Source organism: Lacerta agilis, chromosome 5 (genome assembly GCF_009819535.1).
Source record: "Lacerta agilis isolate rLacAgi1 chromosome 5, rLacAgi1.pri, whole genome shotgun sequence".
Classification (NCBI taxonomy): Eukaryota; Metazoa; Chordata; class Lepidosauria; order Squamata; family Lacertidae; genus Lacerta; species Lacerta agilis.
The window spans coordinates 28,779,178-28,792,078 of record NC_046316.1 but is presented as its reverse complement, the minus strand read 5'-3'; the positions used below and the strand labels follow the sequence as shown (position 1 = coordinate 28,792,078).

General features: G+C 44.1%; 1 protein-coding gene across 6 annotated transcripts in view; it reads left to right on the top strand.

Moving 5' to 3' along the window:
* The window catches only part of MICU1 (mitochondrial calcium uptake 1), a 131,640-nt gene extending 119,618 nt beyond the window's left edge, over positions 1-12,022 (top strand). For all 6 annotated transcript variants that reach the window (XM_033149118.1, XM_033149122.1, XM_033149120.1 and 3 more), the window contains 2 exons: positions 4,360-4,449; positions 10,797-12,022. In XM_033149118.1, the coding sequence (XP_033005009.1) occupies positions 4,360-4,449; positions 10,797-10,957 (251 nt within the window). In that variant the 3' untranslated portion in view covers positions 10,958-12,022. The remainder of the gene's footprint in view (positions 1-4,359; positions 4,450-10,796) is intronic.
* Positions 12,023-12,901: the final 879 nt, after the last annotated feature.

Sequence of the window (12,901 nt, the reverse complement as noted above, 5' to 3'; positions counted from 1 at the left end):
TTGACGTGTCCTTATCATCTTAAATGGGGAGGTGACTAACACTCAGGACTATGTGGCAATATATGCAAAAACCCTGGGATTAATCTGCTCTGACTACCTTATAAATGTGGGGAGGAGAAACCAACTCGGCTGCCCTAATTTAATTATGATTCATGGGTGTTTAAGGCGCGTTCTTTGTCACAATAGGCAATCACAGAGCCCTCTTTCTAGGGCTGAATTGCCTTCATCTGGTGCATCCATTAGCTTGAATTACAGTTCATTATAAAGTCAAATGCCTTGCATTTACCCAAGTGTGGTTTGTGCCTAAGGGAGCATTGGATTGAAAGACATGTTTTCAGATAGGTCAAGTGTGCATGTTTTATAATTTTTAATAGCTTAAAACACTGGCAAGCTGTAAATGAACTTGGCGTTTCCCCTCGACGTATCTATACTTGTTTTCGCCTTGAAACCTTGAATGATGCAGCATAATTTACCATGTGAGCATTGGTTACACATAATGAGGTTTCCCTGCTGTTCACTTGGCAAAAGACTGATTCAGAATTGTTTAGCCCAATTGAGCTAGAATTTCTGCAGAAATTGCTTGGAAATTAAGCTTTCCCCCCCTTCCTCCACAGAATATGTTTTGTCATACACCCTGCCCACTCATGAACATTCACAAATACATCAGTGCATGCTACATAGCCTATAAAATGCAAGGAGCAACCAATGGGTTTTCTTCTTCGTCTGCAATTGTACATATAGGGGCCTAAGGGGTGGAAAATTTAAAGCATGAATACTCTTATTTCTCTGAAGGTCAAAAACAAGTAGATCACAGTGCAGCAAGTAAAGCACAGTTATGAATGCCTCTTGGGTTTTTTCGCTTTTTATCTAGGGAATAAAAACCATAGGAAGCTGTTTTTATCCCAGAATGGCCACTCATCCTTCTCAGGTGGGCTCCAGTTGCTGACCTTGGCCCTCTCCACCGTCCCCACCAGCAGAAGCCTACATGTTTGCCAGCCATTTGGGGAGCAGAAATATGGGGTGGGATTCCCCACCAGAAAGTCAAAATTAAATGGGCAAATCAGAGGCCCCACTGGAGGGGCAGTGCCTTGCCGCCTGACTGGGCATGGCCTGCGGGCCATGCCCAGGCAGGCGGCAACGCATCTAGTCTAATTTTCCCATGCAGAGTGGCAGCTTGCTAGCAGAAGTCTTTCCCATCATTTGCTGCACAGTCCTTTTTTGCAACTAGAAGATAACAGGGGTTGAACCTGAGACCTTTAGTACATGAAGCGTGTGATCTGCCACCAAGCTACTTTTCCTTTCATAGCTCCCAATGGAAGTGCCACCCAGTTTGCCATTTTCTGAGTCACGACAAAGTGCAGAAGACTGCGTAAAGTTGGTTTTTTTAAATCAGGGCTGCATCTTGCCTTGTGTTTGAAATATGCGGACACATGCCCAGAAGTTAAAGATGTTTGAGAAAGTAGTGTGTTAACTGTGCAGCACATGTTGAAAAAGAAGCTGCAACCTTCACAGTTTTGTGTCCCTCCCATCTCTTTCCTGTACAAAGTAGAAAAGGTGTGCCATAGAGGTTGCATCTTGTTTACAAGGCTGTGGTGTAATTTTGATATATTTGTGGGTGTAAAAGAGGGGCACAGACCCCCAGGGTGACACACTCTGGTTATAAAATTGCCTTTGTTTTGAAACTAACCAAAAGGTTGGGTGGCTGTGTTTGTCTGTGTTTTAACTGCTTTTGCTGAGAAAGGTACAAGTGTTATTAAACATTTTAAAAGGAGGTTGCAATTCAGTTGCAATTTGAGTGAGGTTCCATCTATATGTAGATGAGACCAAACTCTATGTCTTCAGTTGGCAATGGTTGTATAATTTTGTTGATGCTACATGTCTGATCTCGGTACGTATAGGATTCCAGTGAATGTGAATCTAGACCAGATGTAAAAAAACAAGCAGGGATGGCTAACCTTTGGCCCGCCAGATATTGGTGGACTACAACTCCCATCATCCCTAGTCAGCATGGCCAGTGGTCATGGGAGTTGTATTCCTACAAACATTTGGAGGAACACAGATTTCCCAACCCTGCAATAAAAGTTAGAAACCCTGCGATACTGAGTGGTTTACCTGGAGGACTCAGCAGGAGAGGAATTGCAAATGAATTAGCTCATTGACCCTGAAAACGGGATGCAGATAAAACCACCAATGTGCCTGTGAGACAGGTTATTTTTCTTTGGCGGCTGTGCTTTTAAGCATGAGTATTGATGCTCTTGGCAGCTCTGGAGTTTCCATTATGCTAATCAGCAAGTTGCCAACCAAGGGAGCCCTTTTTCAGGTTATTAAGCTCAAGGAAGAAATTGGCCTGCTTTCCGCCGCTGAAGATGAAGAAACCGAAGGGGGCTAGGTCATGGCTGGCACTGCAGGGTTTTGCTTTTCGTCGTGATGAAATCTGCTGAGAAACAGCATTTCTGCTGCTGGCCTCATGTCCTCCTTAGCACAGGTGTGGGCCGAAGGAAACTAATGAGAACAATCATAGATAGGAGAGCAAAAGGAGAAGGTGGGTAGAAAAGGGTGAAGGGACAGAATTGGCATTTCTGAAGAGATTGTCCTAGAGATTATGTGACAGTGGATCTTTTCCATTGTTATAAGAAACCAGTTTTAGTTTCTTTAGTTTCTGTAATCAACTTGGGGTTGAGCTTTCCAACTGAGCCAGTCCATGGCATGGCAATTCTTCTTCTTCCTCCTCCTCCTCCCTCTCCTCCTCCTCCTTCTCCATGGCCTCCTTGTAGAAATCAACAGGGATGAGGACGGGAACAAAAATAAACTTAGTTGGCTCTGCCTTTCATTAGTTCTGGCAGTGCCTTCTGCAGGACTCCCTGCTTTTTCTGCCTTACCAGTCCCAATCTGCATCAGCCATCACTGCCCAGGATTTTAAATATGCCTGGCTCAGTCTCCCCTCTCCATTCCTTCCCCTGGGCAACAAGGGTGAAGAGATGCGACAGCAGGGTTGGGGCCAACAGCTGCAGGTTCCCCACTTGATATTAGTCATATGAGAGAATAATGCCTGAATAGGGCTATATAGATAACAGCAGTGTGGATAACAAGTACCGGTAGCTGCCGGAATGGTTGAAGATGCAAGTTTCATCCTAGATATGCTATCTTGCTTTTTGGATGCCTGTTTTTAATCAATGACATGTGAAATCTTTAATGAATCTCAATATTTGTCATAAAATGCATTCCATTTATTGCACAGTAATTCTTGCGGGCAAATTTGTTTGTCAACGTGCTTAGCCTCTTTGGGCATCTTGGCTCTCTAGTTGTCACTAATGTTGCACATAGCAAACATTATGAAATTTGTTTGTTGTGTGCTCTCATTTCCTTTGGGATCACTTCTGTTTTCCCTGAGTGGGGTCCAGTAAGAACTGGGTGGGCTTCACTTCTCATTTCTCGTTTTCTTTAGCATCCCATGGATGTTTTGGGGCAGAATTCTCTCCGCTAGAATTTCAAAAAGGAAGCCAGGCAATCCAACTTCAGATGGGTTTATGTGTGTAAATAAATAAATAAATAAATACATAAATACATACATACTAGAGTCCAACTAAGTTCAACTCAAGCCTGTTGAAATGAATGTAATTTCAGTAGGTCTACTCTGAGTAGAAGTAACATTGGACAAAACCCTTGGAGAGGAGTATATTCACTGATCATTAATTAGGATTTTTCATTTTCTCCCTCTCCTTGATCCATAGTTTCATCTAGCTTGCCTGGATTATATGGTCACTACATATTTAAAGAGTTGTTAGGGGCAGGCTCTGGGATGTGAATGTGTTAACACAGCGTGCAGCCCACCAAGATTTCCTCTTGTGCAGCCCCCAGTCTGACAAATGGGAGCTGTTCGGGGAGCATTCTCACCCATTCAGTTAGGCTACCTGACAGGGCAAAGACTCGCGGCGAGCTGTGTGCTTCTGGGAGCGAGCCTTCAATGCTCTGCTGAACATGTTGGCGGCCGGGGAGTGGATTGCCTGCATATTTCTGAGACCGTCCTAGCGCTCTCCTGATTTCTCCAGTGCCGTGTCCAATGGATTGTAATGAAATGCCCATCAGCAGGACAGGCAGGCTGCATCTGCTATGATTGGCTTCAGCACTGCAGTTAGATGAGAAATTACATGCTGGTTTCAGCACATTTTCCAACTACCAATTGTATCGGGTATGAAGAAGACTTGTCCCTTCAGGGCATAGTCGGGGTTGGGGGACAGAAAATCCTGACCGCTGTCGTTAGCAGACAACTAGAGACATCAGTAGGGTCAGGTGGCGTTCCTCCCATCGCCTCTGCCATATTGCCATCTGATTTTCATTTTGTTCTCATTAATCTTTCAGACACTATGCAGCAGGTAGCCAAGACAGTGGCGAAAGTGGAGCTGTCAGACCACGTGTGTGATGTGGTGTTTGCCCTCTTCGACTGTGATGGTGAGTGCTTTTAAATTTTAAACGCAGCCTTTCCGCTTCTCTTTCTTTCACATTGGGGGCTAGCGGTTAATCCTCTTGGTCTAGAACCGAGGAGACCCAAGCTCAGCCATAAAGCTCACAGGCAGGTGGCTTAAGGGCAGTTGTCATCTTTTGGCCTCTTCTGAAAGGTGTCACAAGGAGGTTGGGAAGAGAAAATGGGTGTGGCCAGAGAGAGCCATGTATGCTGCCTTGAGCTCCTTGGGGGGAAAGATGGGATAGAATTATAATAAATAGTAATATTTTGGTAGCTTTTGTTTTCAAACGTAAAAACATAGGGTGGCAGTCATGGATGCTTTGGTTGAAATTCCTGCATTGCAGGGTGTTGGACTCTTGGAGTCCCTTCCAACTCTATGATTTGCTCATAGTTGACCCATAAAAATTAACAGGCAAGACTAAGTTTTATTCTGAGTAAAATAGAGTTGAATATCACCCATAGTGTTACACCATATTTTGGCTCCAAGGACTGTCAATAATTTCTTCATGGTAAGCATTCAAAATGAAAGTTCATGCTACATAACTCTAATAATTTGCTCTGCACTTCATTTTATTTGCCATCATTTATCCAGATGTGCTCAGAAAGATGAGCAAAAGAGAAATAAAGTGACGCCCATCACTTAATAGTTATTTATTTATCATATTTATATCCTACTTTACTTCCAAGGAGCTCAAGGCAGCATCCACACACACACACACACACACACACACACACATTTTGTCCTCACAGCATCCCTGTGAGGCAGGTTAGGCTGAGTGGCTGTGACTGCTCCAAGGTCACCCAGTAAACTTTGTGGCTGAGTGGTGCCCCAGGTCCTACCAGGTGTTTCTCTCCTACAGTGTGTGCTGTTCTTAAGCAATAGACGCTCACTCACAAAGGAGCCGTAGAGGCTTCTTCATTAGGGCAAATGGGACTCTGCCCTACCAACCTTATCCTACCCTCAGCCAACCCCCATATGCCTGCTTCCTTCCTTACTTACAATTAGTCCAGAGGGTGACACTGGCTGTCAGGTTTCTCAGTCTCCATGTTGCCCTTTGTCAGGGGTGCTTTCCATCCAAGGAATGCACACAGCAGGGAGTTAACACTCTATTGTCAAAAGTAACGCAGTCACTTCTACAGCTCTGGAGAGCTACGCACACCGATCTAGCATCTGTGGAGCAGCTGCAGCAACCGGGAACCACTCCCCCTCCACCAGTTTATGTACCTTCCCACCCCCACCCCCGAGAGGCTGCGCACACGTAGCCGGAAGCTGCACCTGCATGGAAGCTCGCTTCTGCTCTTCCCACTTCAATTCTCTCCTGGTTCTGGTGCATGGGAGAATGGGAAAGCACCTGGCCATTCACTTGTGTGGCCTGCCTCTTCCTTTCTCCAGCTCTGAAGCTTCCCCTGCCTCCGACTCTTGCCTCCTGGCTGGTATACTTCCCCACAAATCACTGGCCCCCTCTCCCAAGTCAGACTCCAGACTCCCTTCCCTCGGTGTGCACTCATCAGTGTCCTGCCAGTCCCTGACTCCCTTGTAGAATTCAGCAGGGAGGAGAATGGGAGCAGAACTAGAAGGAGCTGACTACTGTTGGTCCCCCTGCCTTCTCCATCAGTCCCTGTATGCACTAGCCATTACTAAAATGGAGGCTTATGGGACCTTCCAGGCAGATATCCAGGAGGTTTTGGGCAATTTCCTATAGCTTATTAGAAGTCGGGACATATGTTTGCATAGGTCCATCAGTGTCCATTAGGCATAATAGTTGACAATGTCAAGAGGGAGTACAGTGGTACTTCAGGTTACATACGCTTCAGTTTACGAACTCTGCTAACCCATAAATAACGCTTCAGGTTAAGAACAGAAATCATGCTCTGGCGGCGCAGCGGCAGCGGGAGGCCCCATTAGCTAAAGTGGTGCTTCAGGTTAAGAACAGTTTCAGGTTAAGAACAGACCTCCGGAACGAATTAAGTACGAAACCAGAGGTACCACTGTATACCATGGACCGGGACAAATGAGGTGGCTGCAGCCGTCCTGCTTAGTTTGAGAGCTTGCCAGGGATCACTCATCTAACCATGTTGGGTTAGGCAATTTACCTTTAACCTGATCCAGCAATGGCAGTTTTTACATTTTTCTTTGGCTTCTGAATCCGGAGCTATTTCTTAATTCTGCCACGTTTGTAAGCCAGAGGAGTATGCTGAGGGCAAGGGGGTGGAAGATCCTTTTGAGAGGATCATCCTTTGAAAGAGAGATGTAGCCTTAGCTTCCCTGTGACAGAAGCTGAAATCTTCAAGGAAGGTCTGGGATTCCCAGTACAAATAGAATAAACGGATTATGTTGAAACTACCTTGGGAGGAGGACTAAGGTTTTAGGAGATGCTGCAGAAGCCGATTTGAAAGTTGATCCTAAAGGGCTGAGCTTCTTTGAATGGTCTCCGAATTGCTCCTTTCCATCATGCCTTCCTTGACTTATGTGCAGAGTGAGCAAGGGGACCGTTTGCTGCTAAGAAATAATTTGGAAGAGACAGAAACTCGCTTAGGTGAGACTCCAGATGATGAGCAAAAGGTACCGGGATTAGAGCTGGCACAAATTGTCTCTTCTTTCCTTGTCAAGAGATCTGGGGGAAGCAAACATGCCTGCAAAAGTGATAGGAAATTGGAGTGGGATTTCAAAGGCAGTGGAGCAGTCAAAGGCAATGCATAATGTGTCTTGTCTTGTTGGTGACTTTCCCTTCTCAGAATGAGAAATATTGACTGCTCCCCATTACAATCTTCAGCAAGTAAACCTTAAATTCCCAGCCCTGGAGATGATTGAAATTAACACATAATGCCCATTGTATCCCTCCTGCTAAAGCTTCTGCACTTGCCATTTCCCATCTTCCATTTTAATAAACTGTCACCATTGTTGTGTTGGCGCTTTTCACTTGAAAGCTGTGCTGCAAGCTCCTGTTTTCAACTTGTTTGTTCTTGCATGTCCAAGAGGCAGCGCTGCATAGGGTGCATTTACATAGGTGCTGTAGGAAGAAGATTACGATTTCATAAAGAGCCCATGGTTTCATTGTGTGCGTGTTGCCTTTAATCCCAACTCCCGGTAATTGCTTTTTAAAGGTTTTATCTCAGTTCTGAAAAGGGACTGCTTGCACTGAACTAAAGAATTATTTTTGTTTAGAAAGTTCAGCTTTACGGAGTTACGTAGAGGCAGGGATTTTCAGAAAGGAATGGCAAAATGGATGCCTGTTTTGTATGTTAAGAACCATCATTCCCTCCCAAAATACCTTTGAATATTAGCCTTTCCCTGTTCTGAAGCAGGCAGCGTTCTCATTGTGGTTGAGGATTAGGGAAATGCTGCCTAGATCTAAGCAGGCAATCAACTTACAAACAAGGCATTAACCATCTATGGAACTCTGTCCAAGACAAGAATGATAGCCTTGTTCAAACAGGTCAAGTGTAATGTAATATACATGCAAGAGGATGCTTCCTCTTATTACTGTGCCTGGTTTAATCACCTCCAACACCTTTGCTTGGCTTAGCATCCTTTTCTGTATTTCTGCCTGTAATGTTTGGAAGGCTACAGAACTCAAAGATCATCTTCTCTCACTCTTCTTTCATCTTTCTCTCCTCTTCCCCAAGCTTTGGAAATAACTCCCCTTAATTTAATTTTAGACTGCCTTAATTTAATTTTAGACTGCCTTCCCAGTCACATTTTGGTCTTAAGGTGGAAGAACATTATTTCCGGCCATTCCAGTGTTCAAATAAAAGCCTAGGAAGAATTTACACAAATAGAATTTCAGATATAAAAGCTTGCCTGACATTGGCTGTGTAGAAACCCACCTGGGCCATAATACCATAGGAAAGGTTTTTCTGCTCCCATGCTGCACCAGAAATAAGGTAGCAAATACCCTATTTCGTTTGTACTGTGAGTACACATGTCGTGGGGAAACTGTCAGAGCATGGCCCAATGGTCTCGATAGCAGGTCTGCCAAACCCTTCAGTTAAGGTGTGTGGGATTTGGTTTACTGATTCGTTCTGCTGAAATTATCATTGTTACTTTATTATTATTTATTAAATTTGTATGCCGCCCTTCATCCGAAGATCACAGGGCAGCTCTCAATATAAAAATACAAAATGAGAACATGCAATACGTAATAAAAACAACAACAAACCTCCCACAAACACATTTAAAAGGCATCAGATCAGCAAGGGAAAGATGCTCACCTTTCCCTGAGGATATTCATGGATCTGTACTGCTAACAGAATTTATATCCGGCTAAGTTAGCAGAGCAGCACTAAGTTGCAGGCTCAGTGAACCAGGTCTGTCCTTAAAAACAAGTAACTGGACTTGTCTGAAAAGGGTGCAGAAACTATTAACTTCTGGTGCGCAGTAAATACTACAATAGATCTGCCAATGTGCTGCGCAGCATGCTGTCTTTTGAAAAGCCATAACCTGAATCATACTTGTACAACAGTAGAAGTTATTTTCAAACTTGTTATTGGGCACACAGAGGGAGGAGCACAGAGCTAGCACAAACTCATTCCCATTTCCCCCCACCTTTCATGTGGCAACTCATTTTCATAATACGTGAAAAAAGCTTATGTTAACGAGTGTTTGGGGGTAATCCCTTGATCTGTGGAGGGTTAAGATGGAGACATAGATGAGTTAAGTTACTGGCAAGTTCAGCCTAGTCAGAAATGGCATCTTCACGTCTGAATGGGGTTAGAAAATGAGGAAGACGGCTGTAAATTGGGCATGGCTTCTGATGCAGTAATTACCTGCTTAATTACCTGCGGTTGGGGCAGTGAGCTATATAAGCTTTCAAAAACTTTGCTCCACCTTAACTGCTTTGTAGAATAACATCTTTTCCATGTCTACAGAGAATTCCCTTGATTAAGGTGCCTGTGAAATCTGAGTTCTTTGTCAAGGGTTGGAGTGTCCTTGAATCACCTTGTGACACCTGTATCTCATACGTCTACATAGATCATGGTCTCTGGGCTACGGCTTGAGATAAGAGAATTGGAGTTTTCTTCTGTCGTTCTTCCAAATAGACGTTCCCTCCTTTCTCTCTCTCTTTCGCCTGTGGTTTACAACAATGGCACATTTCCACAACAGCCGAAAAGTGTCATCTTCATAAGAGAATAAAGATACAAACTAATAGGAAAATCCATCTTTTTAGCCCAGAAGGTCAAGGCAACAAGGTGAAGACAGGACAGGCAGCTTCCCTGGGTCAAAATGAAATTTCTGCTAGTGTTCAAGGCTTTCAGTGCATTTAACTGCCATTGTAATCCAGGAAGGCTTGAACGGGCTACACCCACCCTGTGGCTTGTTCAGACATCACAGATAAGATGTGAAATTAAATTCATGTTAAAGTGTGATAAATGGCTGGTACTAATGAGTGTCAGCAGGCTCCTTCAGACAACCTCTTTATTGAGCATTCATCCTGATTTCCTTAAACAAAGCACACACAAAGAATATCATGTCCACTCACTGTCAAGCACTTGTTCTGCCTTTCTTATCTTTTCCTATCTTCATCTCTCTTGTGCAATGCTTAGGAAAGCTGCTTATACTCTGGGCCTGATACCTGAAAACATACCCAATTTATATGCATCAGCAGAAGTCTGAAATGCCTTGGAGGAGCATGCTTAACCTTTCAAAACAATCACATTGAGACTTTTAGCATGGAAAATAGGAAAGCTAAGTTAATTACAGGACATACAAGTAAAAGAGTTCCTAGTTCTGTTTAACTAAGTTGGAGATGCAAAGCAGCTGTGCTTGGTCATTGATCTCAGCAGAGAGACACAAGGTGTCTCCTTTCAAACCTAAGAGGCATCAGTCTAACATCAGAAGGAAGTTCAGCACAGGTTAGGTCAAAGAGAGTCTAGGAAGCTTGGAGGTTCCCCTCTCTCTGTCTACCTTTTCTCCATGCAAACCCCATCAGCCATAAGACAAGCTGAGTTGCATCCCAGTTGAATCCAACAAAGTTCTTTCTGATTCAGTTGCAGGGAGATCATATGACCATTTATCCCCATCTGTTTGCGCTGTGTTTATCCATCTTCCTGCTAATCATGCATTCCCCTCTCGCTTTCCTAACTGCAAAATAAATAAATAAATTCATGTTGTTGTTGTTGTTGTTGTTCTTAAAGTGGATATATTGCACTAAGGTGAGAGAGTGCTTTAATCCATTTCAGTTCTGCAAACCTAAATTTTCCATTATGTGTGCTTGAATCCCTCTGACAGTCTGGAGCCAACCAATGTAAGTGAGTCATAAAGCCTTCTGAGGTTTTTGGAGCAATTTTTAAAATTGTCTTAACGGATTCCCTCCCCCCCCCCCTCTTCTAATAGGGAACGGAGAGCTAAGCAACAAGGAGTTTGTTGCCATTATGAAGCAGAGGCTTATGAGGGGCTTGGAGAAGCCCAAAGACATGGGGTTTACACGGCTCATGAGGGCCATGTGGAAATGTGCGCAGGAGACAGCGTGGGATTTTGCCATGCCCAAGCAGTAGCCACGGGCCAGGAGAAATGGTCCAGATGCAACACAGATGTGAGGATCACGAATGCTGCTGTGCTGCCTCTGCTGGATAAGTGGCGTCGTCACGTTCAGTGTTCTGTGGACAAAGGCCTCTTCCCATGGAATGACAACATTCCTTCCGTTGCTGCACTGAAAAACAAACTCTGGCAAAGACTGTTAACAACAGCAACTTTTCCTTTAAAAATACCTAAGCAGAAATGCGAGCGCACTCTGCCATCGACATTTATCTCGACTGCTTTGCCCTCTCCCCACCCTCTCCCGCCATTCATCCGCACAGTTTCCATATTTTCCTTTTCGTTTTAATCTCTCAGGAAGGAAACCAAGCAGGCCACCAGAAAAAAAATAGCTTGGGATATTGCAGCTTCTTTTCCTCTCTCCCGAACAAACTCCTGCATTCCAGCAAAACAGCTTAGCAAGGATGCTTCAAAGCAGCAGCAACAATACTGCTTGCATCAGCAGCGGCTAGAATTTTAAGTACTGCTGGGGCAAGAAATGCCCATCAGATTGACTCAACACTTCATCTTGTCCTGATCCTGAAGCTGTTTTGAAATTGTTGGGCTTTTTATTAAAGAGAACGTGGCGGAAGGGGACTATAACCTGACATATATGATAAATGTCAAAGCTGGTACTATTTTTTTTGGTGTCCATGAGTTCCAAAGCAAAATATGCCCAGGGAAGGGTGGAGAGGGGGAGGGATTGCTATGGTAGGCCTGTTTCTGCCTCCGTATTTGCCTTTTATCAGCATCCTCTACAGGAGAAGAGTATGGAAGCTCAAGAGTAGGACAGCCCTTGTTTAATTTTCTTTTAAATGCTCAAAGGCTTGGCTAAGTGTTTATGGCTTTTCTGCACAACCCTTTCATCTGGACTTGTATATTCACTCCAATGTATATGCCCCACTTTATAATCTGCCCCCCTTTTAAATGAGAGTGTTTGCTCATCGTGAATTGTTCCCCCCCCATATAGTCTTAAAGCTGCTTTTTTACAGAGTTATCAAGCGCTTGTAAAATATTGCTTTAATTATAATGGTTCCCAACAAACAGCCAGGCTTTCCTATGTCATCTTTCTCTTTCCGGGAAGCTTTGTGAATTTAACCAGGTTTGACTTTCCATCAGCAACCAATCTATAAAATACAGTTGCCTTGCTGCCAGATGCAAAAAGGGAGGAGGGCTATTTAAGGCAGCTGGCGGCTCTCTGGGCTCATCAGCCAACAGCCCCATTTTCATGAGCAAGACGGGAGATGATGTGAGGAGCCCTGGAATACTAAAAGCCTTGCCTCCCGTTTCCACTTTTAGCCTTTGCATTGCCACTCATCAAAAATTTGCAAAAGTGAAGATCCAGCCAGAAAGTGAAGATCCAGCCAAAAGTGAAGATCCAGCCAGAATTGCTAGTTGAATGGGCTTATAAGCTCAGAAGCCATTTCTTGGTTGGTTGGTTGGTTGGTTCCTTTATAGGCACAACTTGTCTCCTTAATTTAAAGCAGAAGTTCATACTATCAATTTAACATTGAATACTAGTCGGTCATCTCAAGGCTTTCATTCATCTTTGTGATCTACGCCTTCCTGCCCACTGTATTAACTTGTCTGTCACTCTTGCACTTATTTGAAAGGCTGGCAAGGCTCAAAGGCCTGCTCCATGATTGCCTATTTAGCTGTGTGAAAGATGTGTTTCAGCCTGTATAAACTCACACGTTGCTATCAAGCTTTGCTAAGAAGCTCTTGGACCCCATTGCCGGGGTGCTGGTAAGTGCTGCAAGAAAGCTGTCCTTGAGAAAATAGCCCGTTTGTCTGAAAGCCGGGCAGGTGGGGTGTTCAGTTTCATTACCGGAGAAAATTGCCCATATTATTTTTGCTGTTTGTTTAAATTCAGACACCCTTGTTGATTGCAGAGATATCTCGAGAGTAAAGCCAGCCCCCGAGCT